The sequence below is a fragment of the Dermochelys coriacea genome, chromosome 25 (genome assembly GCF_009764565.3).
Source record: "Dermochelys coriacea isolate rDerCor1 chromosome 25, rDerCor1.pri.v4, whole genome shotgun sequence".
NCBI lineage: Eukaryota > Metazoa > Chordata > Testudines > Dermochelyidae > Dermochelys > Dermochelys coriacea.
The window spans coordinates 2,756,532-2,783,075 of record NC_050092.1 but is presented as its reverse complement, the minus strand read 5'-3'; the positions used below and the strand labels follow the sequence as shown (position 1 = coordinate 2,783,075).

The 26,544-nt window shown below is 50.7% G+C and overlaps 1 protein-coding gene across 1 annotated transcript in view; it reads left to right on the top strand.

Annotated features, from left to right (window-relative positions):
* The window catches only part of FBN3 (fibrillin 3), a 285,607-nt gene that overhangs the window by 124,338 nt on the left and 134,725 nt on the right, over window positions 1-26,544 (top strand). The window contains exons 7-8 of the mRNA XM_038384214.2: window positions 6,510-6,707; window positions 7,392-7,517. Of these exons, the coding sequence (XP_038240142.1) occupies window positions 6,510-6,707; window positions 7,392-7,517 (324 nt within the window). The remainder of the gene's footprint in view (window positions 1-6,509; window positions 6,708-7,391; window positions 7,518-26,544) is intronic.

The window sequence follows — 26,544 nt, the reverse complement described above, 5'->3', positions numbered from 1 at the left end:
GCAGGCTGAGTGAGAGGTCCATCAGTCTCCACCCAGAGAATTTCTTCCTGCATCTCACCCTGCGTACACGTGTGTTTTGACGAGGGCACGTCAGCCATGGCAGCCTTTCTGGCACAAGTTCCAAACACAGACATTCATGGAGTGGCAGCCTGACCCTCGGTCCAGACATTTGCTTCCCACCATCCTGTGGCTCAAGACTCAAAAGACGAAGTTAGAGTACAATGAGTTGTTCTCCAATCTTTATGGAAATAGACTGTCATCCGCCGTCCTGTTCTACAGCCTGTGAGTCACCAAGAATGGAATGTCCAAGCGTGATCGCTCAAAGAACAGTTATTAACACATTCTGCTATTGTTGTTCTTTGAGGTGTGTCCATTCTAGAACCCACCCTCCTTCCCCTCTTTGCAGGAATTACAGCAAGCTCTGCCCTTTATACCTGCACACAATGCTGTGTGGCAGCAGGGGGCGCTTGAGCCATCCAACAGGTACCACTGAGGGGAAAAGTTTCTGTGGGTTGTGCGCTGGGGGCACCGGCACCGAGAGTGGAATGGACACAAGCAGCCCATCTCCAAGAACAGCAGTTATGGCATAGGTTAGTAATCGGATTTCCTGTGAAAATGTCTCTTCCACTGGGAAGATTTTCCACACAATAAAGTTCATTCAGCTCTTCAGCCTCATTTACCATTGGGTAAATTGAGGCACAGGAGGCAATGGTCTTGCCTGCAGTCCCATAGCTAAGTAGCTCTAGAATGGTGTTTGTTAGGAATCTGTCTGCAGGATGATTTGTCACCATCCTCACTGGCCAAGGACTTCTGTTAAACATGATTCTCATTGACAAGCCCAGACTGTGTTCAGCCATGTTTGGCAAAGAGCTGTCTGCCACCGCCGATGGGTGAGACAGACATTTCGACCACAGTTGTAAGGGACCAGTGGTATATTAGGCCAATTGGGGGGCCTTGGGAAAATGGATTGCCTTGACCCGCTCCGCCCACCTGGCGCTCCTACTAGGAAGCGGGGTCAGGGCATGGAGGCTTGCCCCACTCTGCCCGCCTGCCTGGCACTCCTGCCGGGGAGCAGGGCTGGGGCGCTGGGGCTTGCCCTGCTCTGCCCCCATCCAGCACTCCTGCTGGGGAGCAGGGGAAGCCCCCACACCCTTACCCTTTTCCCCAGCAGGACCGCCAGGTGGGCAGAGCGGGGGAAGGCCCCGCGCCCCAACCCTGCTCCCCAGCAGGAGTGCTGGGCAGGAGGGAGGGGTGGGGCAAGCCCTTGTGCCCAGCCCCATTTCCCCGGCAGAAGTGCAGTGGGGGGGGGGGGAATGTGAGCGAAAGGGGTGGAGAGAGGCCCCCCACTTGGTTTGGCCCAGGGCCCAACAAAATCGTAATCTGCCTCCGGGGGACTGGAGTATAGCCAGAGCCTGCGTGACATGCCTAAAGCAGCACAGTGGGTCAGGTAGGTCTGGAAACCAGGAGTCCCCTGACTCTTATTGTTCACTCTCCGCTAATACAACATACTGATGCTCTCCTACTCTGAAACCTGTCTCCTGCTGCTGTCTGTATGGTCCAGTCAGGCTCAGATCAGAATCTATGTGGAAGAAAACATCCAAAGCAGACACGTTGTTTTTCTATTTAGAGGGAAGGTTACGGCACATATAAACAGATGCTTTCAGACTGGACAAAGCTGTAACAGCCCCCAGCAGCATAGCTGAGAGCCATGTGTCATGGGATGGATTCCACTGCATAGCTCCCAAAGGGTCTGAGGCTTTAGAGTGCTGGGCATTAGCATTCATTAGGCACAGGAGCAACCCTAGTATCTCCATGACAGCCAGCCAAATGTGCAAAGTCCTTTCCTTTTCTTCTCCCTCTTCACAGATCAAGTGAACAAAATACAAGTGCATGCAGTGGGGGCTATTGAGGCCCATGGGCCAAGAAGGGAAAGTTAAGGCACTGCAGTTATTTGACTGAAGATAGATAGTGCCATAGAGGGAGGAACATGTCTGCGTGGCAGTTAGTACTTACCTACCGTTTACAAAGCTTTTTATCCCTGTATTGTGAAAACGGATATATATTTGAACTCTTGAGTTGGAATGATGCCTTTTGCAGCTACAGGTAATGCATAAAGTATTAAATGCATGTGATAACAATCAATATTGACTCCTGTACACACAACAAGCTCAGGACTGGACTTTTTCCTCCCTGATATAGGGCTTGAAAATCTGCATTTCTTGCAGACCCTTCGGTGAGCACTTTGGATGCGTACGGTTCAGCCCCTTAACTAGGGAAATTCTACCACATGGCACTCTTACTGTGACTGCAAGTGAGACATTCCAGAGAGGAAGCAAAAAGACACCACATAGACTTCAGTAGGGAATGAAGCTCTGCTCTGTTCCACCAAAAAATGTGGCTACAGGGACAAATTCTTCAAAGGACAAATTATCTGAAGCCAGTGTCCATGGAGGACAGAGTCCTGCAGAGTCTCACAGGGCCTCAGCCATCTCATAAGTGTGCCTATAATCTTTCTCAAGTTTGATTAGTGTCTCATTAAAGATTTAATAACTTGACCCACTAAAATTAGCACCAGATGGGATCTGGCATGTTGCCAGCACACTCTGGAGTCCAGACTACAATTCTCAAATTGCTTTGGCTGCTTTCCCTCAGAGAATTAAATCTAAATATGAAAATCTATTTTTGTCAAGTATATTTTAAAGTGATACATTGTCCTTTTAAATGGCAAATGTTGGGCTCCATTATTAATTGTCAGGAATTCCTTCTGTGGCACATTCAGCAACATTGACAGATATTTGGTTTGACTCTTCCCCCATTTCGCTTTGAAGACATAATTGTGGTGCCTGATTTTTGTCCTTGTGTGGTTATAAGCTTTGTCTTTATAAATTAATCCAGAGCTCTTTCCAGATATAGTTATGTTCACAGCACAGACAGAGAGAAGTTAGATTAATCATGCAGTACTCTGGCTGGAAGGTTGTAATGTAACATGACTTTATTTCTTAGAATTCAGAACAATAATGCACCCAAATCAGAGAGAGACAAAGCAGGCTGCTCCCTAAGGCAGCCTTGTTCTAGGCTGGCTCTTTACAGACTGTCTGTGCTAATACACTTCCCTACAGAGTCCCCAGCCTGCAAGCAGGACCAGGACACCCCCCACCCCCACCTTACACACACAGTGAAAGTGATCATAGAATCATAGAATATCAGGGTTAGAAGGGACCTCAGGAGGTCATCTAGTCCAACCCCCTGCTCAAAGCAGGACCAATCCCCAACTAAATCATCCCAGCCAGGGCTTTTTCAAGCCTGACCTTAAAAACTTAGCTTACAACTGTAACACAGGCCTCAATACACTTCAGATACCAGGAGGCATACACCACCCTACAATCACATCAGACACATTGAGGGCCCATGCTCTTTTCCATTGGGAAAGCAGGTGAAACAGGCCTCGTTTATTAGGTGTCTTGCATCGTCCTACGGTTAGTTAGGCCTAGGTATAGTTCATGAAATATGTGAAATTTCATTGCAACTGTAACAGAGCTGGCTGCCTCCTACATGCCCCTTGGTGGCCAGGGGTGGCTCTGTAGAACCCTGCCTTGGTTTGCCAGTTTGGTCCTCAATAAACTCAAAAAGTAGATTTCACAAATCCAATCACAGCCCTTCTTGGGATCTACTTTTATTACCAGAATATTCCAAAGCAAACACAAATCGTTTCCCCACCCTTTTGCTGGGCAATGTCCTGACCCACAGGTCTCATATCTGGGCCTGCAGGGTTAATAGGAGCAGCCACGCTCCAGCCCTCCACCTGCAACCTGCTGATGCTTGCGTACCTGGGACCATGAAACCCTGCCACAGGTTGAGGCTCCACCCTTTCAGTCCTATTGGGGAGCCCCCAGGGCACTGCTGCTCCTGCAGCAGGGGCTGACTGCCTCCAGCCGCCCCTGGGGCTACTGCTCCAGCCACTGCTCCAGCCACCTCTGGAGCAGCCCCGGGACCGCTGCTGCTCCAGTGGTCCCCAGGGCTGCCCTGGGACTGCTGCCCAGGCTGTTCCTGGGGCCAGCTGCACCGGCTGCTGCTTGGGCAGTCCCCAGGGCCAGCGGCCCGTGGCCACCCATGCAGCAGCCGGTGCGGCTGGCCCTGGGGCTGTCCGAGCAACTGGCCCTGGGACCACTCCAGCAGTGGCTGGTGCGGCTGGCCCCGGCCAGCTGCTGGGGCAGCTCTGGAGTCAGCTGCACTGGCTGCTGCAGCTGCAGAAATCACAGCGGTCACAGAAAGTTACGGAATCCGTAACTTCTGCGACCTCCATGAGAGACTCGCAGCCTTACTTATGTATGGCATGAATAAATACAGATTTACAGATCCTAACATGCAAATTTATTGTCTTAGGTGACAGAGATAAATCATGCATGTAAAGTATGCATCAAAGTCATGAAATGGGCTACAAATGCAATAAAAAAGAAGGTATTCAAAAGTTTAACAAATGAGGGGGGCACCAAAGATGCTCCCCACCTGTGGCACCATTTGGTCTAGGCCCAGCCCCAAGCAGCTTCCTTGCCAGGAGTGAGGGTGGGGATAAATTGCATGATTGCCACATAAGCTTCCTGTACTGTCACTCTTACTGGCTGGATTTGCTTGGCCCCCTTTAATCTTTTTCTGTTTGCACATGTGTTGTAAGGTTTAAAAACAGCAACAGCAACCTGAAGAAATTTCATATAAAACATATGTTCAGAGAGTGTTAGTGTTATGGAATGAAGCATTCAGAAGCCAAGAAATGCAAAAATTAAGACTGTGTGGTCTTAATTTTGTGCTTTTATGTGTATATATTAGGGGAAAACACTTGTGGGCTCAGTTAAATACAGTCACTACAGAAGATATGGCCTCCCAGTTTTACTTGTGACCCTATTTGTGTCTACTCACCTTTCACACCAGTTTGGTGCTCTACGTTTCAAACCCAGGCAATTTAGCGTAAGGGCTGCCATGGGCTCATCTGGACATCACAGCATACAGAATGCAGCCTGGGATTCACAACACTGCTGGAGTTAGTTAATGGAAAATCCAGCACTGAAATCCCTAAGGAACTTCGCAGACTGCATATAAAATACCCAGCTGTTCTACCCAGCACCTACATTGCATGGGAGTAAGTTAAAGACAGAGCAGCACCCTCGGCTGTTGTTTCCTGGACTTCTTCAGATGTTTAATGTAGGAGTTTTCAGTCTGACTGTACTAAAGTCAAAGTTCCTTCTTCCGCGAACAGATGAAACATTTGCATGAAATCATCTCTCCCAGCAGGAATAAAAGGCCCTTCATGTTTTAGAAGTGAGTTTCTTGATGAATCCCTGATGTGCTAATATCTCCAGCCAGGGATCAGAAGACCTCAGGGAGAAGCAAAACCCCATTTCTCACTGCAAATAACCCAAATAATGTAGCTTGTAAGTCACAGGTGTCTGCTTGTTGGAACTGGGAAACGGGCCAACTGTTGCTGTAGCATCAACGTGTTAAAGAACCAGTTAAAATTGCCAAGGGGCCTTTCATAGTTATCCAGGAGAAATGAATCACTATTGCATGTGTAATTGCTGGAGGTTCTCCTTATACAGACTGATGGAAGAGCAGGCATTCCTGTGCCAGGGCTGTGCACACTACATGACACGGGAGGGCTCAGTCATGCTTGGGAAGCTTTCTCTCTCCCTAGAAAGCTTTTCAGGAGAGATCTGCAGCTGATTTCCTTTAGAAGCCACCCAGAAGTGAACTCACTCCTAAACATCTATTCCTGACACAACAGATTGTTAACCTGGAACTAAGAGTATAAATAGCTGTCACTAATTTATGGGGAAAATACTCAGTAGAGCTTTGCTGTTCTCTGAAAGAAAAGCAAAGTCAGAAAGGCAGGGAATTCAAAGTGCAAACCCAACCCCTGGAAAGTAACCAATGGAAATGCAATGCCTAGGGCATCCAAATCACCTGGAGTATTCCCCCAGATCCCTAGGACCTTCCATCGAAGACAGATACAGTCAATCTCTCTGACAAGCATCATGATATCACAGCTAGTTATTACAAGCAACCCCTAGAGACCTTGACAGGTCAGCCAGCAATCTGAATGGTGGGGGTATCTTCAATCCCATAATACTCTGGCATTTGGCAAGCAGCTGCAGATATCTTAAACCATGCAAAGTTGTATGGGGTTGCAGATGGTCACGGCTCCAGGGAGCCTGACCACTTTGGACAGGGAAGAGTTAAAAATGGTTGTACAATGTCCACATGCCAGGCATCGGATAATCTATTCAGAGAGTGGGCTGGAGTCTGGGAGGTCTCTGGGGCCGATTGTCAGGGGTGAGATGTTGTACATTGTCAGGGGCGAGATGTTGGTGTTGCTGCATTGTGAACAGGAGAGCAGGCTCCAGCTCAAAGGTTGCACCCATGCACAGCACAAGGGAAGGGAGCAGGTACCAGGCCATGCTGGCCAAAGCTTGGCTTTGGGTCTTGTGCTAACCTCTTGGTTTTTGGTTTCTTCTCAGACTATCGCACCGGGCCCTGCTTCAGCCAGGTGAATAACCAAATGTGCCAGGGCCAGCTCAGTGGAATTGTCTGCACCAAGACCATGTGTTGTGCCACCATTGGACGAGCCTGGGGTCACCCATGTGAGATGTGCCCTGCCCAGCCTCACCCCTGCCGCCGGGGCTTCATCCCCAATATACGCACTGGAGCCTGCCAAGGTGAGTGCTATGGAAAGGAGCTGCTGGGTCCCAGCTGGACAGAAAATGCAGCTCAACCTGGCTGGAAATCTTCCAATGAAACCGGTTCATCAGCCTGACATTTCTCCTGAAAAGGAGCAAGGTTGGCTGAACTGTCATCCAGTCAAAGGCAGGGTCCCCGGGATGCTGCTCTGCTCCAGAACAAAACCAAAATCAAAACACTGAAATTCTCCCAAACCAGAATCCCCCCTTGTCAGCCAGCTCTAACTGCAATGCACGTGGTGAGCCTGGGGCCTTGGGACCTTCCCCAGCACTGGCGTGGCTGTTGCCTGCACCGGCGCGGGGAACTTGCCAAACTGGGCTACGAGTAGCCAGATGCTGCATGATGCTTACTTCAGAAATATGGGTAACAATCACAACGATCACCAGGTGGGCAGAGGGGCATCACTTGGCAACCATGTGCTTGTTTCCCATTGCAGGGGGGCAGAGCTTAGCCCCGCATGAGCCCAGGGCGAGAACATGGTGCCCCCTTGCATCCCAGAAGGAGAGTAACATAACATGCTCCTGTTCTTATCACACCCCAACTGGCTCTGCTGCTTGGCCTGTGGTGCCAGCCTTACTCCTCCCTTGGTCTCCTTCTCCCTCTTCTGTGCCGTACACTGCAACTGCTTCTCCCATTGGCTGACCTTCTTCTTCTTCCTGCAGATGTGGATGAATGTCAGGCGATCCCAGGCCTGTGTCAGGGTGGAAACTGTATCAACACCGTGGGCTCCTATGAGTGCAAATGTCCCGCAGGACACAAGCAGAGTGAAACCAGCCACAAGTGTGAAGGTAAGATGAGGTCCCAAAATCCCCAAAGCCTCTCCTAGGGAGCAGCTGTTGTTCTCTCTTGGCATCTTCTCACCATCTCACTCTGAGCTGTGCTGACAGGGCAGGAAAGTGCAGGAAGCTTCTCCCGGATAATGCACACCCGATCTCAGGGTGGGGTAGTGTTAGCCGAAGATGCTGCTATGTGTCACATCAAAGAGCAAAGAAACTAGCAATGTGTCCTAGTCACTCAAATCTGCGTGGTAGCAAGATAGAACCACCTGTCTGAGCAGAGACTCTGTGAACCCAGGGAGAGGAGTCAGCAGGACACTCACAAGGGCCCTGGCCATGGCGGTGTCATTTCATCTTGCAGGCACATGGCCGGCACAGATGAGAAGGGTGTTCCTGTGTAGCCAGGCAAGCTCAGGACTCCTCCAGTCAGCATTTAGTGTGTGCATTTGAAAGGCCAAAGGACAACAGAGGGGTCAGTGGACTGACTGATTTCACTCCTCAAAAGGCTGAGAGCTAACGGGAATAAATGCTGCCCCATTTCTTTGTGTTGTGGCCTCGTGCGCTGGAAAAGGAATGACATGCCTGTGACTTGTCTGCCTGGCTGGGGAGACTGCACGACCATATGGAGAAAGGATTTGCTCCTGGGCCTGCCACAGGGAATAGGCTCTTCTCTTCATGGCAGGATTAAAAGGACCATCCGAGGCTGGGAGTCTGGGGGCTGGAAGAATGGAGTTTTCCCTTCTAGATCAATAGCTTAGACCCAGCCCATGCTGGTGGCCGCATTACAGAGGCTGTCCAGAAGCCATTGCAGTGGTACAAGCCCAGCTGAGTGTGGGCAGGTATGAGTAGTTACTGCTACTCAGGTGTCTTCATTCCCAAAGCCACCGTTTGGCAGACAAGGCACAGGGCTGGCTAGGCCACACAGTCTGAGCCAGTCTCCCAGCCTGGCGGAGGCCCCAGGAGGGTCCAGTCAGGACAGTGTGGAGGGAGCTAGCTCTGCACTTCTCCATGCTGCTACTCTTCAGGGGATGCTTCCAGGGCTTACTTCAGCTGGAGCTGTTCGGAGCAGAGCTCTGGGAATATTTTCAAACCTGAAGGAGTCCTCTGGAGCGGGAGTCCTGAGTGTCTCTTGTGGGGCGGGAGCCCCGAGTGTCTGCTGTGGGGCAGAAGCCCCAAGTGGCTGCTGGGGCTTCGGGAAATACTCACTGAGAATTTAAGCTCTGGGTGTTTCACATTTTCAGTCAATGCGTCAATGACCCCACTGCTTGTTCCTTGGTCAGAGGAGAGTCTATGAGGGCTGTGACAGTCGTAGTGAGAGCAAAAGGAAATGATGAGGCCAGGAGAACCGCTATGAGTAGCTGGGCTCCCAAGTATGTCAAAGCCCTTTGATGCTGCTCTGGGAGCACACGGGGTAGAAACGGCCTCCTGGGAATCTCCCAGGGCAGGTGGCGGCCATGATGCCGGGGGTGTTGCTTGAGGGCTGTACCCAGCTCTGCTCCCAGTGCTCTGCACTGGGCACATCAGGGAGGTGTTGGGGCTGCACTTAGCTGTGGTTGCATCTGCTCCCCAGTGGCTGTGGTAGCAGAGCGTACATTAGAGCTTTCCTGGGGCCCCAGGAAATGGGGAACGCAAAGGTAGGTGAGAGCCACCCTCCATCCCCCCGTCCCTACCCCAAGTGCAGGAGCAGAGTAGCTGACACTAGGGCCCAGCGAGCAGAGGGTTGAGCTCAGGCAGCCGAGGTGGAACAAGCCGCACAGCTATCAATGCCATGCAGATAGCCTGGTTCCTGGGGGCTTGGCAGCGAGAATATCCCATGGCGGTACTAGCTCCAGGGGGACCGTGATCTCTGGTACACCAGGGCAAATGCAGAGTAACCCTAGTGACCTCCGCGTTGCTCTTCCAGATTCCAGCCCATTGCCCCTGAGGCATAAAGTAGGTGCAGATGGGGACATGACACTGGAAAGCCTGGGCCAAAATGGAGACATCTTGCTAATTCATAGCTAAAGTGAGGTTGTTCCTATCACTCCAATGGCTTGCTGGGCTGTGCCTTGCTCATCTCCAGCTGCATGGCAGGTGGCAAAGCCTTTTTGACCATCACTGTGGCCTCATTCCTGGAAATGGCACAATACTCCAGAGTCAGGGTTCCTGCTCACAATATAGGACAACGTTGTCCACTAATAAAAAGAAGCCATTCTATTTTAACAGCTCCCAAGAGCTACAGGCAAGATTTTAATAGCAACCCCTGTACATTTGGGGTCTGCTCCACGGCAGCTGTTGCTCAGAGCCATAGAGTGGGGATTATGGTCTGGCTCAGGATCAGCCATAACTCAGAGCTGTGGGCATGGGGCGTGCAGCATACATGTGTGCGTTCCTCAGCACAGCTGCCTCTCCCAACTCTTTGGAAGTCTCTTTCCAGCAGCTACAGCTCTGCAAAGGAAGGGCACCCTCCTCTTCTTCAACATGGGAATTAGGAGAGTCACAAGAGTTACTGGCCTTCTGAATGGCACTAGGTGGGAATCTCACTGCCTAGCCAGAGAGAAATGGCTGTGCGCTGTGTGCAGGTGGCTGGCTGATCTGATTGTCAGGGGATCTGGTCATGTGGCTGCACGTGGCCTGGCTGGGGGTGACGTGCAATGTCAGGCTAGCTGGCTTAGTGCTGGATGTGGGGTGGCCTGTGCTGGGAGGCTGTGCTCAGCTGGGGCTGTTTCATGGTGTTTCTATCTGTTTACAAAGGAGGTACTTTTTGGACCGTTTGCACAGACAGAAACAATTATTTATAAATGGCCTGATTGGTTTTTGGACCAGAGGATTGCACCTTCCTTTGGCAGCAAGAAGTGTAATTAAGCTGTGCCTATCAGTGGGAGGAAAGGCAGGATTTTACCCACTTCTGAAAGCCCCCCATGCTGCTGATGTGTCTCAGACTCAGTCATCATGAGCCATTGCTGAGTTAAATACAGAACACACTGGCTAGTAACACCCAGTGTTTGGGGGCATGTGTCTTGTATTGCACAGCACACTCTTCCATGGTAAAATACAAGGAGAGAGCACTGGGTAGAGTGAAAGATCATTATTTATTGCGGTGCCACAGAGCTGTAACAGCTCTTTTTATGATTGGAGCCTGGCTCTGGTTTCTTGCAGTCCATTCTAAGCAACTTCTATATAGCATGCACTGTATTGCATGTCTGAGTCCCATGAACGCTCCTGGAGAAAGGGGGCGCTCTCCCAAACCCGCTTTGCTGGAATTCCAGAGGGCTGGCTGTGTACCTAGCCAGCAAGGCTGCATTCCCAAAGGAATAAACATTCACTGTATTTTTCCAAACATCTGGCAAGTGAAAAGGAAAATAGAATGAAAGCTCCCCTGCCTTGGTTATTAAAACTCTTTCCCATGTATCTTAATGAAACCCTGCTGGCTTCAGCTCTGCCGGCTTTGCCGTTTTAGTGAGCAAATGTGATTATTCTGCTGAGGCAAGTGTCATCCCACCTAGTCCTGCTTCAGGAACTCCACATCCCTTTCATTCCTTTCCAAGACTGTGTAGTAACCAGGATCAGAGGGAATGAATGTGCTGGAAACCAGATGTTCGACCTGGAGTTGGCTTCCAGGTGGCAGAGTTGTTTGCAGTTATGGAACCCCAGGCAGCTTGCGATTAAATAGCCAGGTAAGGGAGGGGGCGCTGGGCACTCAGTGAAATAACCATGTCAGCAGTTCATGCCTGAGCCTTTGTGTGGTGAGTGTCAGACCAAAGGTTTGTACAGCACTGAGCAGAAAGAGGTCCTGACCCATGACTGGGACTCCTAGGTGCTGCCATAATCATTCTTCTTCAAGTAGACGCAGACATGTATTCCAAGTAGGTGTGCACACCCCTTGTACCGGAACCAGAAACTTTTGCCTAGCAGGACCCATAGAGGGGCAGTGCTTGTGCTGATAGCCCCTTCCCTGGCTGTATGAGGTAGTGCCACCTTGCCCCGTGACCCCCGTTCCTTCTCACCACCCATTGGCTGGAATTGGAGCTCTGTGTGTAAAGTCTCACAACCATGCACATTCATCCTTCCTTAGCCTCATTAGTTGCAGGTAGTTAAAAATGATAGTGTTAGCGGCTGTGCTTCCCTGGGGGCGGGAGGTGCATTGCCCTGCGTGTGGAGGGGCGGTTCCCATCAGTGACCCTGACAAGCCGCTCTGGCTCTGCCTGGGCAAAGCCCACCCTAAGGGGGACTTGGGAGGTGCAGAGCCTTCGCCTCAAGCAGCACCTGCTTGAGCAGCCCGTGAGGCCTGACCTGAAACTGAGGCCTTCCTCGGGGCACAGACCACCCCCCAGCTCGGAGAGCACTGCTGCCTCCTGTTCCAGCGCAGAAGAAGAGGTCGCATAAGAGCGATTGGGAGCCCTCCAGGTCGCAGGGTGACTCTTCTGCCTCCTCTGAGAAGATCACAGATTGGCATGGGCCTGACTCCAGCACGCGGGATGGCACAGGTGCCGGGGACTGGGTAGGGAGGGCAGACACCCTGTACTGTCAACTCCGGTTCCGTCCTCTGGGTGTCTATTGAGTTTTGCACCGGTGGGAATGATGCTGGTGCTGACAGTGTCGGTGGTGGCAGCGTACCAGGCTGGAGCAGACCTACTCTGCCTTTTGGTCCCATCCTCACCGTTGGTCCAAGACTTTGTGAGGCAGGTGCCCTTGATGGCTGTGCTTTGGAAGTCTTGGCCTGCACCACGAAGCACCCTCCCTGAGGTCAGTATGGATACGGTACTGGAGACGGGACAAAGTTCTTCAGTACCAGGCCCTTCCTCGGCATTGACCAATTGGCTCTGCAGATGGTTCCGTGGAGGCTGTTGTCGCCCTCAATGTGGAGGCATGCAGGCGCTCCAGTCCCAGCGTTTGCACCGGGCTGGACCTTGCCTGCAGCACTGACCTTTTCGACACCAGTGGTGCTGACTACCTCAGGAGCGCCAATTCCGACCTTGCTCTAGGCTATGGATGAGTCAGATCGCCTGTTGGCTCACTCTGGAGTCACCTCTCCCATGTCTCCGAGGTCCCAGGACTCGTCTGCTTCAGAGTCAGGTTCCTTGTCCTCCTGCTCCATTTCACCTGGGGGAGTCTGGGGGCCACTGGTGGACCAATACAACTACCAGGGTTAGCATGCATCCCAAGGCCAGGACGGAGGCCCCTGACCCGGTGCCTGCTGGCCACCAATGCCTTACCCATGCCAGTGGCCCCCTTGGGCTCAGTGGGAAGCTCCCAGAGGTCTTGCTCGTTGTCCAAGTCAAAAGTGAAATTGCCTCCGTGTGCAGTATTGGGGGCTGCAGATCAGCTGCAAGTTCAGGTGCCCTCAATTCTCCTTCCTGTGGAGCCCCCAGAGTTTCCCCATTCAGAGATGCTTCCCCAGGAGCAGGATCTGCCTCTGGCCCAGCCAATAGCCTTGTCCTCATCCCCAGATAATGTGGTGCCTTGAAGTCCTCCCTTCCATCCCGGAGGACTTCAAAGCACACCAGGACCTATTATGTCAGGTGGCCTCATCCGCGGGTATTCAGATAGAGTGTCTCCAGGAGAATATCGGTAAATTTGTGGACATTCTCTAGCCCACTGTCCCTGGAAGACTGGCCCTGCCAATTAATGAGGCACTCCTTGAGCTCTTTGGTGGCCAAGTGCTTGGAGAAGCGCTATTTTGTGCTGGTACAGGGATATGAGGGGGTTCATTTCCACCCAACTCCAAACTCCCTGGTGGGCATGGCAGTCAATGACAGAGCCTGGCAGGCAAGTTAAAGTCTTTCCCCAAAGACAGAGGCTTGAAGCACCTGGACCTTTTGGGCAGAAAGCTATACACCTCCTCTTCACTACAGAGGAGGATCATGAACCAGCCAGCTTTGCTGGCCAAATATGACTTCCTCAACTGGTCGGTTATGGCCAAATTTAAGGAACAGTTGCCCAAGGTTTCTTAGGATGAATTTCAAGCATTTGTCGCTGAGGGCTGCTTGGTAGCTAAAACATCTTTGCAATCTACCCTTGATGTGGCTGACCCTTCGGCCAGAGCTGTGGCCTTGGTAATGACAATAGAGGGCTTCCTAGTTCCAGACCTCGGGGATTGTGCTGGATGTCCAGCAAGCAATTAAGGACTTGCCTTGTTTTCGGACAAGACTGATGAAACCCTGAATTCCTTTAAGGATTCAAGGGCTACCTTAAGGTCTCTGGGGGTGTATACTCCACACGCACAGAGATGCCATTACGGGGTGCAGCAACAGCAGCCATTCAGGATGCACACCCCTTTGTGCAGCCCTTCCTCCTGAGACAGCGAGACTACCCCCAGAAGAGGGATAGGTCTCATAAGAGGAAGCACTCAAGCTTGGGACCTGGCCACTCTGCCCATTTTGATTTGTTGGTCCAGAGAACTGTTCCAATTTTTCTTCCTCCCTGGTCGTCCCCCCGTTCCTGTGGGGACAGGCTGGCCCACTTTTACAATTCCTGGGTCTTGATTACCTCCGTCATCCAGTTCCTCTCCCTATTACTCTTCAGGGACCCGTCTGATGAGACACTGCTCTTTGAGGGGACCAGCTCTCTGCTAGTCTGGGGAGCAGTGCAGGAGGTTCTGTGAGAACACTGTGGTCACAAGTTCTACTCCCGGTATTTCCTGATACTTAAATCCAAGTGCGGAATGAGGCCCATCCTCAACCTCTGTACACTAGATGTTAGACACTGTCTAGCCTTCTAACTGAACAGAACTAAACAGTTTCTTTCTTCGCCTCACCTGTTCGTATCACAGCTGGTCGCATGAAGGGACCAGCAGTCTCTGCACAGACCATCTCTAGACAGAGAACATCTTGCATCAAGACTGCCTTTGAGATAGCATCGGCCATGCCTCCTCAGCAGATATGGACACTAGAGTGCAGGCAACATCAGTGGCACTTCTCAATGACATTTTCATATTGGACATTCGCAGGGCAGCCTGTATGTAGGGCTCGTCCATACATACATTTATGGACCATTATGCAATCACTGCTTCTTCCAGAATGGACACTAATGTTGGAAGAGCAGTCCTAGGATCTGTGCTCAAGTAGACTCCATGCCCCACGTCTGGATGGGGGACTGCTCCCTAGTCACCTACTTGGAATACACATCTGCAGCTCCTCAAAGAAGAAGGAGAAATGATTAATTATTGTAACTGTGCATCATCGAGATATGATGTAAACATATATTCCACAATCCACCATCCGTCCCCAGTGCTCTGGAGTCTTCCCCTGGACATTACCCTTCTATGATGAGATAACTGGCTCTGTGGATATGGGGAAAGCAGTGGATGTGATATACCTTGACTTTAGCAAAGCTTTTGATAGGGTCTCCCATAGTATTCTTGCCAGCAAGTTAAAGATGTAAGGATTGGATGAATGGACTATAAGGTGGATAGAAAGCTGCTGGCTAGACTGTCGGGCTCAACGGCTAGTGATCAACTACTTGATGTCTAGTTGGCAGCCGGTATCAAGCGGAGTGCCCCAGGAGTCAGTCCTTGGGCTGGTTTTGTTCAACATCTTCATTAATGATCTGGATGATGGGATGGATTGCACCCTCATCAAGTTCGCAGATAACACTAAACTGGGGGGAGAGATAGATATGCTGGAGGGTAGGGATAGGGTCCGGAGCGACATAGACTGATTGGAGGATTGGGCTAAAAGAAATCTGATGAGGTTCAACAAGGACAACTGCAGAGTCCTGCACTTAGGATGGAAGAATCCCATGCACTGCTACAGGCTGGGGACTGACTGACTAAGTGGCAGTTCTGCAGAAAAGGACCTGGGGATTATAATGGATGAGAAGCTGGATATGTGTTAACAGTGTGTCTTTGTTGCCAAGAAGGCTAATGGCTTATTGGGCTGCATTAGTAGGAGCATTGCCAGCAGATTGACGGAAGTGATTATTCCCCTCTATTCGGCACTGGTGAGACCACATCTGGAGTATTGCATCCAGTTTTGGTCCCTCCACTACAGAAAGGATGTGGACAAATTGCAAAGAGTCCAGCGGAGGGCAACAAAAATGATTAGGGGGCTGGGGCACATGACTTCGAGGAGAGACTGAGGGAACTGGGGTTATTTAGTCTGCAGAAGAGAAGAGTGAGGGGGGATTTGATAGCAGCCTTCAACTATCGGAAGGCGGGTTCCAAAGAGGATGGAGCTAGGCTGTTCTCAGTGGTGGCAGATGACAGAACAAGGAGCAATGGTCTCAAGTTGCAGTGGGGGAGGTTTAGGTTGGATATTAGGAAAACTTATTTCACTAGGAGGGTGGTGAAGCACTGGAATGGGTTACCTAGGGAGGTGATGGAATCTCCTTCCTTAGAGATTTTTAAGGCCTGGCTTAACAAAGCCCTGGTTGGGATGATTTAGTTGGGGATTGGTCTTGCTTTGACTAGATGACCTCCTAAGGTCTCTTCCAACTCTGATATTCTATGATTCAGTATGAAGGAATTGGCTGGGAGGTAGGGGTGGTTCCAGGCATGAGGCACAAGCTCCGCCCCTCTGCAGGTACTGCTAGGCAAAAGGCATTCAGGACATGTGTCTGCATCCATCTCGAATAGCCACAGTTATCATAAACAGCTGTTTCTGATGATGTCCATTGAGCTGCTGCACATCTCCTAGTTCAGGGAAATGGGCATTGCTGCTTTAGTGACACTTCAGGAAAGGGGCATTCACCGTTCTCCCCAGGCCCCACAATCTACCCTTTTCCTCACTAGTCCAGGATGTAAACGCTAACATCTGTCTGGGTGGAATCATGCCCAGTTATTCTGCAGTGACAGCGTATGCAGATCATGACCTGTACCAAAGTTAGCTCTAACCTAGGGAGAGCTGGCAGCACCCCAGCACAAGGGATGGAGGTTCCTATTTCTATCAAGGCCTTTATGTGGAATCACATCTGTCCTAGGGGACGTTGAGCTTGGAGTGGTGTGTTAAGAGATGCTACAAAGCATGAACAAGCTGTCTGCATGGGCAGTACTCCATCAGCCAGTGCAACGTAGCATCAACTTTTTATACGAGGCTTCAGTTAAGGGCCCGAGGCCTCAGCTAAAGGACTGCGTGGTTTGGCTGGGCTAGGTGGGATTAGAACCATGTAAAATCTGGCCCTAGCCTTAGAGCACAATCAACATAGTCCCTACGTATTCAGTGTCACCACACTGACTTAGAACCAGGCTAAACTACATTTGTTCCAGACATGCTGATTTCTATATCCATACTGAGATAAAAAGCAATCCCCTGGCTGACTCTGCCACCCCATGTGCACAGGCCTGTGCCAGGAAAGCACAGGAAAGCAGCCTGTAGCAGCCGTGACCAGTTTCCCCATGACTCCTGTTTGAGCAGTCATAAGGAGACAAGCTGCCTTTCGAGCTATCAGTCCTTTCTTAACTGCGCATCTTGCCTGAATTGCTAGAGACCCTGAAGGGGAGCCTTTCCGATGTTCTTTACCAGCCTAGATCCTGAGCTGCTCCAGTCAGGACAGGTGAGGAGAGACAGGTGGCCAAGATGGTTTAAGCCTCAGGGCTACTCTAGATTACACATGGATGCAATGCTCCCCCAGGCGCAGTTTCCCAGCCAGGACCATTGCACCACAGCTAGGCGTCCTCTGTCCTGACCCACCTTCTATGTGAAGGCCAAGAGGAGAGGCAGGGTAGTGCTGGCTGGGCCATCCTGTTCCCCTCTGTGGGGCATCCCACTGCTCATTTGATCCAGCTGGTTAGCTTGTTTGTGCCACAGGAGCTGTGTGAAAGAGCTGGGGTGCGGTCCAGGATCTTGCAAGTGATTCCAGTTACAGTCGCACCTAAATGCACAGGAGCTAGTGCAAACACATAGAAAGAGCTCTCTGCATGCTGGGGTGGGTGCGGAGAAGGGGCTGTTGGGCCCAGAAGACAGCTGCATCCTTTCTCAGCTGGCTGCTTGGCTCGTGCAGTGCCTAGACTGGACCATGGAGCCTCAGAGAGCAGTATGTGTCCAGACAAGCATGAACGCTGCCAAATGCTGCCAAAGAGTATTCCTGAAAGCACCACTCTAGGCCATGACACAGCAATTTCCTCTACACAGGTTAGTTCAGGGCCTTTGAGCACAAAGCTTTAAGGATTAGTCTCTTGAGTCCCTCTGCCTCATTGTTGGTCCTTTTATCCCATTTCTCAATTTGATCTGAGATCAGCTTGCCTTAAAATGAGGATGTGGATTTCTCACATCAGGAAGTCCTGGGGATCTCTTGAATCCCTCTGCTAAATTCTTCCCCTGCCCACAGGATTAGGCTGTCCTGCATTTTCTGCACACAGGATTCCTCCTGGGAAGAAGGGTTAGCAGGAGGGATTGTGTCTGCACCTAATGTCTAAGCATGTGCCAGTTTGCCTGATGACTGAATTGGGTCTCCTTCATTAATGCACCAGCATTTGCCACTAATCTGCAGTGGACCTTGTATTGCTAGGAGAAGGCAGGAGGTGAGATAACGCAGCCAATGATAGTTACATCTTAGCACAAATACCACCTGGAACAGAAGCTTCTTTCTCAGTCTCTGGACCCCTGTGCAATAAGGATGTTTTTATTATTCAAGATCTCCGGCACTCTTAACCCAGAGAGACCCACTGGGTGTCCTTGGCCATCTCAGGCACGCTGCCAGGGTGGAAGGGGCTACACTGTAGCCAGACTCCCTTGGAGGAACTCTGGTTGGGCCCTGATCAGAGGAGCCCGGGACTGGGGAAAGGAGAGGTGCTGGGATGCAGGAAAATCCCATTATTCCTCAATCTGTGTTGGGCCCAAGCGGTCAAGCTTGGAATTCATCCAAACTTTCTCCAAGTTCAGGGGGTTCAGAGCCAGGGCTGCAGGCCCAGCTCCTCTTTAATAAAAAGCTCCCTGGGGATAGTTGTTTGTTTTATGCTTTGTTGTTGATTTTTATTTTGGTAGCACCTGGGGCCCCAATCAAAATCTGAGCCCCCTGAGCGTGGTGCTCATAAAGACATGGAGAGATACGGGAAGGGAGGAGACGGGGGTGCTGATGAGGATGGTGAGGGGCCCTGCCCTTCATCCCTTAACCAGGCTCTGAAGAGTCAGGGCTGCCCTAGGACATATCATTCCAAGACAACAGAAGAGCGGTATTTGCTCCAGAGGTATACAGCCACTATTACATGCTGGGGGATTTGTGAAAGCAGAGGAGTGTCTTGCTGTTGGGGAGGAGGGGGAGTTGGCTTGTGAGGAAAGATTAAAGGAGCTAAGTGAGTCTAGGTTTGCCATGTGACTTCGAAGTGTGTGCATGTGCTAGGGGAAGGGCACAGCTTCCTTCCCATGTGCTAGCACCCAAGGAGACAGAGGAATTAGTGGGGATGGCACAGAAGGGTGTAACTGGGAGCAATGGGATACAATGAAGAAAAGGACCATTTAAGCTGAATAGCTGGAAAGGCATCCTGGCACTAAGATCTATGTCACGTTGTAGAAAAGTCTCCCAAGAGCCGTGATAGAAGCTCTACTTTTTGAGACATTTAAAACTAGCCTGGATCATGCTCTAGAAAATACACTGCAGGGCACTATGACTGGCTGGCATCCTTGGGGTGGGCTCATTGATAGATTAAGGCTTTTTGATCTGTGATTTTGATCATTCTCTGAGGGGCGCCAATAGCTGCACTTCTGTCCTCCATAGCCCTTCCGTATTGCATGGCCTTATAGCTAAAGCAATCCCTGTTTGCATCATCAGTCAGTGAGCCATGGAATGCTAGTGCTTTCTGTGGGATGCTGCCCAGTGCCCCAGCTGAAATGTCCAGAACTGCATCAGGATTCAAACGGAGAGGCTACGAACCGAGCAAAGCGAGAAATGTCAGATGGGAGGGTTCAGCCTGCTCTCAGCACAAACCTTTGTTCTTCAGATCAATAGGTTGCACCTGTTTGGATCAGTTAGTGTCTGAAGCATTCTGACTGCCTGGGGGATAGGTCAGGCAGGGAAGGGACTAAGCACTTGATGGCCTAACTTCTCATTTCTCTCTGATTTCTGTTACTTTTTTTAGGCTACCATATATCAGATATCACTCTTACTCCTAAAGAACCATTATGCCAGCTCTTTTGTCACCAATGGACAAGATTCCCAATTTCCTAGTGAAGACAAAGTTCTGTTTTCTGTTCTGTTAAATCTCGTTCATGCTTCTAAAGTGGAGTGAGCTTTTCGGTATTGCCTGAATCTTTTCCATGAACAGACAGTCTGCTGGACCATTTTTCTAGAGAATGGAACACAATAGCCCTTTTATTAGCATGTTTTCAATTTTCTTACAAAATGTCCACAGAAGGATTCATTGTTTGGATCTATTCAGAGCTCATTTCCATGGATCTGGTGTGGCTTGCAGGGTCCCATTAATCCTCTCTGTGGTTTCGTTGTGCTTCCTGTAAGGGAAAGGCGGAAAGTCCTGTGAGCTACATGAGAGGTGGCTGATGAGCCATGACCTCCACTATGGGCCCCAAAGACATTTTCCTTGCAAGGTTTTTGTTTGTTTAATACAATGGAAAGATGGGGTTGGGACGTGACTGTGGGCAGCTGAGCTGCACAGATTTTGCAAAAAGAAAAGGAGTACTTGTGGCACCTTAGAGACTAATACATTTATTTGAGCATAAGCTTTCGTGAGCTAAAGCTCACTTCAGATTTTGCAGACTGCTACTCTGGAGCCCTTGGCTTCCAGCATTTTATGCCTTAAATGATCAGGCCAAGTGCAACCCCGCGAATAGAGATTGGGTCCAAAATCAATGTTTGCAATGACTTCTGCCATTGTCAGAGGTGTGAAGTGCACGGAGCATTGCTTTCCTGTTAACCAGGGATTGGAACAGTCTTGACGTAGACAGTGTGGGGATGTCAGTGCTGCACCTGGGGCAAGCTAGACAGACTCACACTCGCGAGGTTCAGGTTAGCATACTAAAAATAGCAGTGGGGCCGTTGTGGCTCTGGTGTAGGCTTGAGCTAGCCAGCCAAGTTCAGACCGACCTGCCCCCTGGGCTTGGGTGGCTAGCTTGAGTCTCCACTGGAGTCACAACATCCAGGCACTATTTTTAGCATGCTAGCTGGGGCCCCACAAGCACAAGTCTGTCTGTCTGGGAGGCTTGTTGCCAGCTCTATTGTAAACATCCCCTTTGGGCTGCTGGAGGTCCCTGGCCAGGACTGGCCTAAGGATGTTACTGGGGGCACACATATGAGTCCCATCATATCAGTCTCTCTCTGGGCTTCAACGCTGAGTGAATCTAACTAGGAGACCCGGGGTACCCAGAAGTAGTCAATAATAGAGAAGTGATGGAGGAAAAAATAAAGGCTACAGAAAACTCCAGAGCTCACAAGCAAGCCTCCTTCCAGAGGCAGCTTCCTAACAGGACAGGACAGTCGTGCATTTCCGACTAACTTTTCTTCTCCACCATTCTGACCTTCACCGGGGTTTGCAGGGCAAGAGCATTTTCAGATTGTTTTGCCCTTTGGACCAGTGATGTCTTTTCTTGAGCACAGAACGCAGTTGTCTCCACACATGCTGTTTTTGGGGTGACTGATGCAGCATCGTACGTTTTGATCTCATGAGATGATTGCCTGTTGACTGGCTTTAGATCTCTGATACAAGCGAGGAAGGAGAGCGGTGCTAACATTTTAAACAGCTATTTTGCCTAGTACAATCAGTGTTCACTTCATGAAACTTCTGTCCTTGGAGTGTTCTGCAAATCCTAGCCCAAAAGAGGCCTGTAATTAAATGCCAGGGGAGACTGACGTGATAAAATCTCTTCACCCCAGGGGCCCAGGTGGTGGGGAGTGTTTTCGGTGGATTTGCACTGCTGCCTTGCAAAGTTTCAGCTGTCAGAGCTCAGAGCATCAAAGAGCTGGAATTGCAGAATGGGGAGAACACTGGAGCTCTGGAGGCGCTGGCATGTGCATTTATGAACTCTAAGTACAGGAGTGGGCAAACTTTTTAGCCTGAGGGACACATCGGGGAATAGAAATGGTATGGCAGGCCATGAATGCTCACAAAATTGGGGTTGAGGTGCAGGATCTGGTGTGGGGCTGGGGATGAGAGGTTTGGGATGCAGGAGGGTGCTCTGGACTGGGATCAAGGGGTTCGGAGGTCAGGAGGGGATCAGGGCTGGGGCAGAGGGTTAGGGCATGGGGAGAGGCTCAGGGGGTGGGCTCTGAGTGGCGCTTACCTCAAGCGGCTCCTGGAAGCAGTGGCATGTCCCTTCTCCGGTTCCTGTGAGGAGGCACGGACAGGCTCTCTGCATGCTGCCCCATCCACAGGTGCTGCCATGTTGTGGTTTCCAGGAGCCGTGTTTTTCGGCCCTCGACCCAGCGCCCCAGCCAGAGTGCTGGAGCAGGGCCAAGCCACGTGGTCCAGCCCTTGACCCAGTGCCCAGGCCGGAGCTCTGGAGTGGGACTGAGCCGCATGGTGTGGCCCCTGGCTGGAGCATTGGAGCGGGGCCAAGCCGCTTGGCGCAGCTCATGGGCCGGCTTAAATCGGCTTGGCCTGCGGGCCGTAGTTTGCCCTGTATAAGCATCATTCTGTAGTCAACAAGAAGCCAGGCTCAGAGGAATGCAGTTTACCTCCTAATATATCATTTGACAATGCTCACATGCTGTCAGTCACACACTCTGTTGACTTATGACTGAGATAGGGGACGTTCCAAGAAAGGAATTGCATTATTTCCACTTTGGCCCCTTTGAGTTTGGAAACAACAGACATTCCTTTTCTCTCTGGTCAAACTGTGGGGTGCTCGCATGCGGAATGGATGCTAGTCCTTGGACCACCTGAAATTAAACTAGGGTCTCTCAGCCCTTCCTGAATGTAGAAGGGCTAACATTGTGTTGCAGTGCATCCACCTGTCTATCTATCACCGCACCATAGCATCTCAATGTCTGACTCCCATCACAGAATGCCTCAAGTGTAGCATTCAGATCTTACTCCCTCGTTGTTGAACAACCTTAAGGGCTTAATTCTTCTCTTGGAGCTTCTGGGTGCAACACAGAGATGCAGCAGAGCTCACACATTTTTGGAGTTTGCAACATCACTAGAGGTTTCCAGGACCCAGTGACTTGTATCCTTAGGGACAGATTCCAGTTTACTATGAGCACAAAGTGACCTTAAACAAGTGCAGAAGGCTAGTGGAGAATCCCCCCTGTGCAGAACTGTCAGCTGGAATACAGCGGCTGGAAGCAGCCCTGCTCCCTCCTCTGCCTGCCCCTCTCCACCCCACATAGGGCGAAGGGGGGAGCATGCCAGGGCTGTTGCTGGGGGGCGGCATAGGTGGGACAGGAAGAGGAGGGGGAGTTCTGGAATGGAGCTCCACTGGTGTGTGTTAGGGCTGCCCTAACTTGTGCTGGAGTGGCGTGGCTCTGACTCTGCGAGCAGCACCCTGGTTCCTGCGGCTGCTCCTCGCACTATGGCCAAGCACAGCTCCGATGTTCCTGGCCTGTGCTGGTGCCAATGGATCCCTAAAGGGAGCGTGGCTGGCAGAGCGGTGCCCTTCTGATCACAGCACACCACCATCTTTGAGTCTCCAAGTGCCACTTGGGCTTTAACACAGGCCAGCTCCCAAGACAAGGTTGTTCTGTTTATTCGGTGCAGCAAATGACGCACAGTGACTCCTCCGATGTGGAGACGCGAAGCAGATGGCTGGTATTTTTCACACATGTTCCACACAGATGGGTCCTCAGGCAGCAGTAACATCTCTGGCCAGGCAACGAGGTTTCATGCACAGTTCAAAGGAGATATCTCCTCCTTGCACTGTCACAGGCAAAACCAGTGACTAAGGCCCTGCTAAGGATAGAAATGTGTCTGTGACTCAGTAGCCATCTCTAGGGACAGAGCTGGCAGAGTCGGGACATTTGCCTCCAGCATGGAGTCTGCCATGTCCTGCTCTATGGCACTGCTGAGGGGGTGGAGGGGCAGTTGGGTTCTAGTCTCATTTCTCCAGGTCCTTACGCTGCGCCCATTCAACTGCTGCTGTGTCTGAGTGCCTGGGGAGCCCAGGCTGGCTCTGTTGGAGATTCAGAGGAGTGTTTCTCACTGCAGAGAGTTTTTTATTTTTGTAAAGTGCCTCTCCTTTTTCCAAGTTTATTAGAGAGTCCAGTCTGAACCACGCAATTGCGGGATGGTGTATGTCTACTCTAATCCAGGCAAGCCAATGCGATCTCTGAGCCCACTCCTTGTAGGTGTGTTAATCACCACTTTTCTGTAGTGACTTGAGTCCAAACAACCGATAGGAGTCGTAACGAAACCTTTTTCCACCGGATGAAAAGCCCTTGCCTTCATTCCCAATGTTGTGTGGGAGGCGCTGTCATCAGTGGAGGACAGAGGCAAGGACCTAGAGACTTGGCTTCTAATCCAGATTGTGACTCTGACTTGCTGTCAACTTCTGTGCCTACAAACTTGGAATGCAAATGTGTACCTATAATATTGGGTTGTTGGTAGTCCATGGCTGATGATGATGACAATATTATTTGTTAAATTTGTTAGTCTCTAAGGTGCCACAAGTACTTCTTTTCTTTTTGACAATATTATCACGATTGCCATATTTGGGGTCGGGAAGGAATTTTCCTCCAGGGCAGATTGGAGAGACCCTGGAGGTTTTTCGCCTTCCTCTGTAGCATGGGGCATGGTTGACTTGAGGGAGGCTTCTCTGCTCCTTGAAGTCTTTGAACCATGATTTAAGGACTTCAATAGCTCAGACATGGGTGAGGTTTTTCATAGGAGTGGGTGGGTGAGATTCTGTGGCCTGCGCTGTGCAGGAGGTCGGACTGGATGATCAGAATGGTCCCTTCTGACCTTAGTATCTATGAATCTATGAATCACGGTTCTCATCAATGGCTACGCATATGAGTCCTATAATGATGGGTTCCAGCCTGGTAAAATACTTGAGAGCTACAGGGGAAATTGACCTTGTTATTGCTGCTGTCCCTTCTCCAAGCCTCTGGGCTTTCCCCTTTCCAAGGGAATGGTAAGTCAGCAGCCCCACCTGGGATCCCCTCCAGGGCAGGAGGGAGACATCTGACCCCAGTGTGCTGAGAGACTCCTGAGAGTGCACCGCTGCCATGAGGAAGGGGTCCAAGGAGCAGCACTGAAACTCTGCAGGGGTTCCTCACTGGTTTCCCAACACTAATGCACCAGGAGACTGCACTCACTGCCTGCAGTGCAGAGGGCCTCCACTAGGAGACGATGGAACTCCTGGCCCTCTGGTGGCTGCCCCTGGCTTGGCCCTAGTTCTGAGTGAGCTGCTTGTTCTGTTTCATCTCCTTTTTGATCTCAGCCTCTTGGACAGCACACCCATCCTTCATCCCCTGCCTGGCTGTGTAAGGCAGGCTCTCGGAGAGCACCTACCCTGTGGGCCTGGGATCTGCTTGGAGCTGGGAACTAACTCTGCGGCGAGAGAGGCTCCACCTCAGCTTGTGTCGCTGCTCTTAGCTAAACGACGACCTTTTTACTGATCAGTGTTAATAGACTGCATGCGTAACCCTTAGCTTCTTAGCTTCTTTTTCCAGTTTGGCCACTGAACCAAAAAATCAATGATTCTCTCCAATCTCCTCCATGCCGAAAAGCAGCTCGGATAGACACCCTGAGCAGGGCCCTCCTTTAATAGAGTCCAGAGATGTTACTGCCAGAAGAGACCATGGTGAGAATCGAATCTGACCCCATATATAGCACAGGCCAGAGAACCTCCCCCATGTATTGCTGCCTTGAGCCCATCACTTCTGGCTGAGCTAGAGCCCAGCTTTTGGAAAGAGACACCCGGGGTGGAGAATCCACTATGATGCTTGGTAAGTTGTTCCAAGAATTCATCTTGCTTCAGATTCCAGCCGTTGGTTTTCATTATGCCTTTTTCTGTCCCATTATAGACCCCTCTGCTATCAGAGATCTCCCCAGGGAGGCACTTATAGCCCATGGTAAAGTCACATCTTAACCTTCCCTTGAATCAATGAAATTGACTGAGCTCTGTTAGTCACTCTCTCTCAGGTAGGCTTCCCAGACCTCAAATCATCCTTGTCGCTCTTTTCTGAATCCTTTCCAGTTTGCCAGTATCTTTAGCAGTGTGGACATCAGACTGGAACTCAGTATCTAGTAATGCTCTGACCAGTGCCCTACACAGAGGTGAGACAGCCTCCCTACCCATCCCACAGGTAGCATTAGCTCTGTGAGCAACTGAGTGATCCTAAGTCTTTTCCAGAGCCAACGCTTTCTAGGATACAGGCCCCCAGCCACTGAGTGGCTACATTCTTTGTGCCTAGAATAAAAGCCCCCCCCCCATGGTGATCAACATAATTTGAACCTTGGACCATCAGATCCCCAGTACAGATCGATAGATCCCTTGACTTACAGGATTCATCTCTCCATGCCCGGCAGTGTGGGTGGTACGTTCCATCACTAAATCGTGAGTGGTTTCTGCTAATGGAACAAAACCTCCATGCTGTGTTGGTAGCAGTGGCAATCAAGTAGCTGGTGCCTGCTTTTGGGCAGTTGTCCCTGTATCCAGCACAGAGCCTAGTCTCACTCTGCTGATGCCACCAGGCCGCATGCTGCAGCACTAGGCCAGTCACATAGGTGAAGTGCTTCGAAAGGAGCAAAACTTGCCCAGTTCTTTCTTGTTAACCTCCTGCCAGCCCCAGAGGTTTATATGCAAAGCCCTTGCATTGCATAGAGCCCCTTCCTGGTCCATTCACAAACGTGTGATGGTTTAAAAATACAATAAATAAAGCTGCTTAGCAGAGATGACTGATTTCGCTGGCTGCCAAATCCTCAAAGTTTGGCCACTCTGAAAGCACTTTGGCACATTCCCGCCATCTCTCATCACCCTGCTGAACTGGAGCCAGCAGCCAGTCTCTCTGGGTGCAGAACTGTCGGTTGAATTCTAGTTCCAGCTTAGCTTTGAAACATGGATTTCAGTTGTGAATAAAGGTAAATCAAATAAAGGTGGATAGAAAGCTGGCTAGATCGTCAGGCTCAATGGGTAGTGATCAACGGCTCGATGTCTAGTTGGCAGGTATCAAGCAGAGTGCCCCAGGGGTCGGTCCTGGGGCCGGTTTTGTTCAACATCTTTATTAATGATCT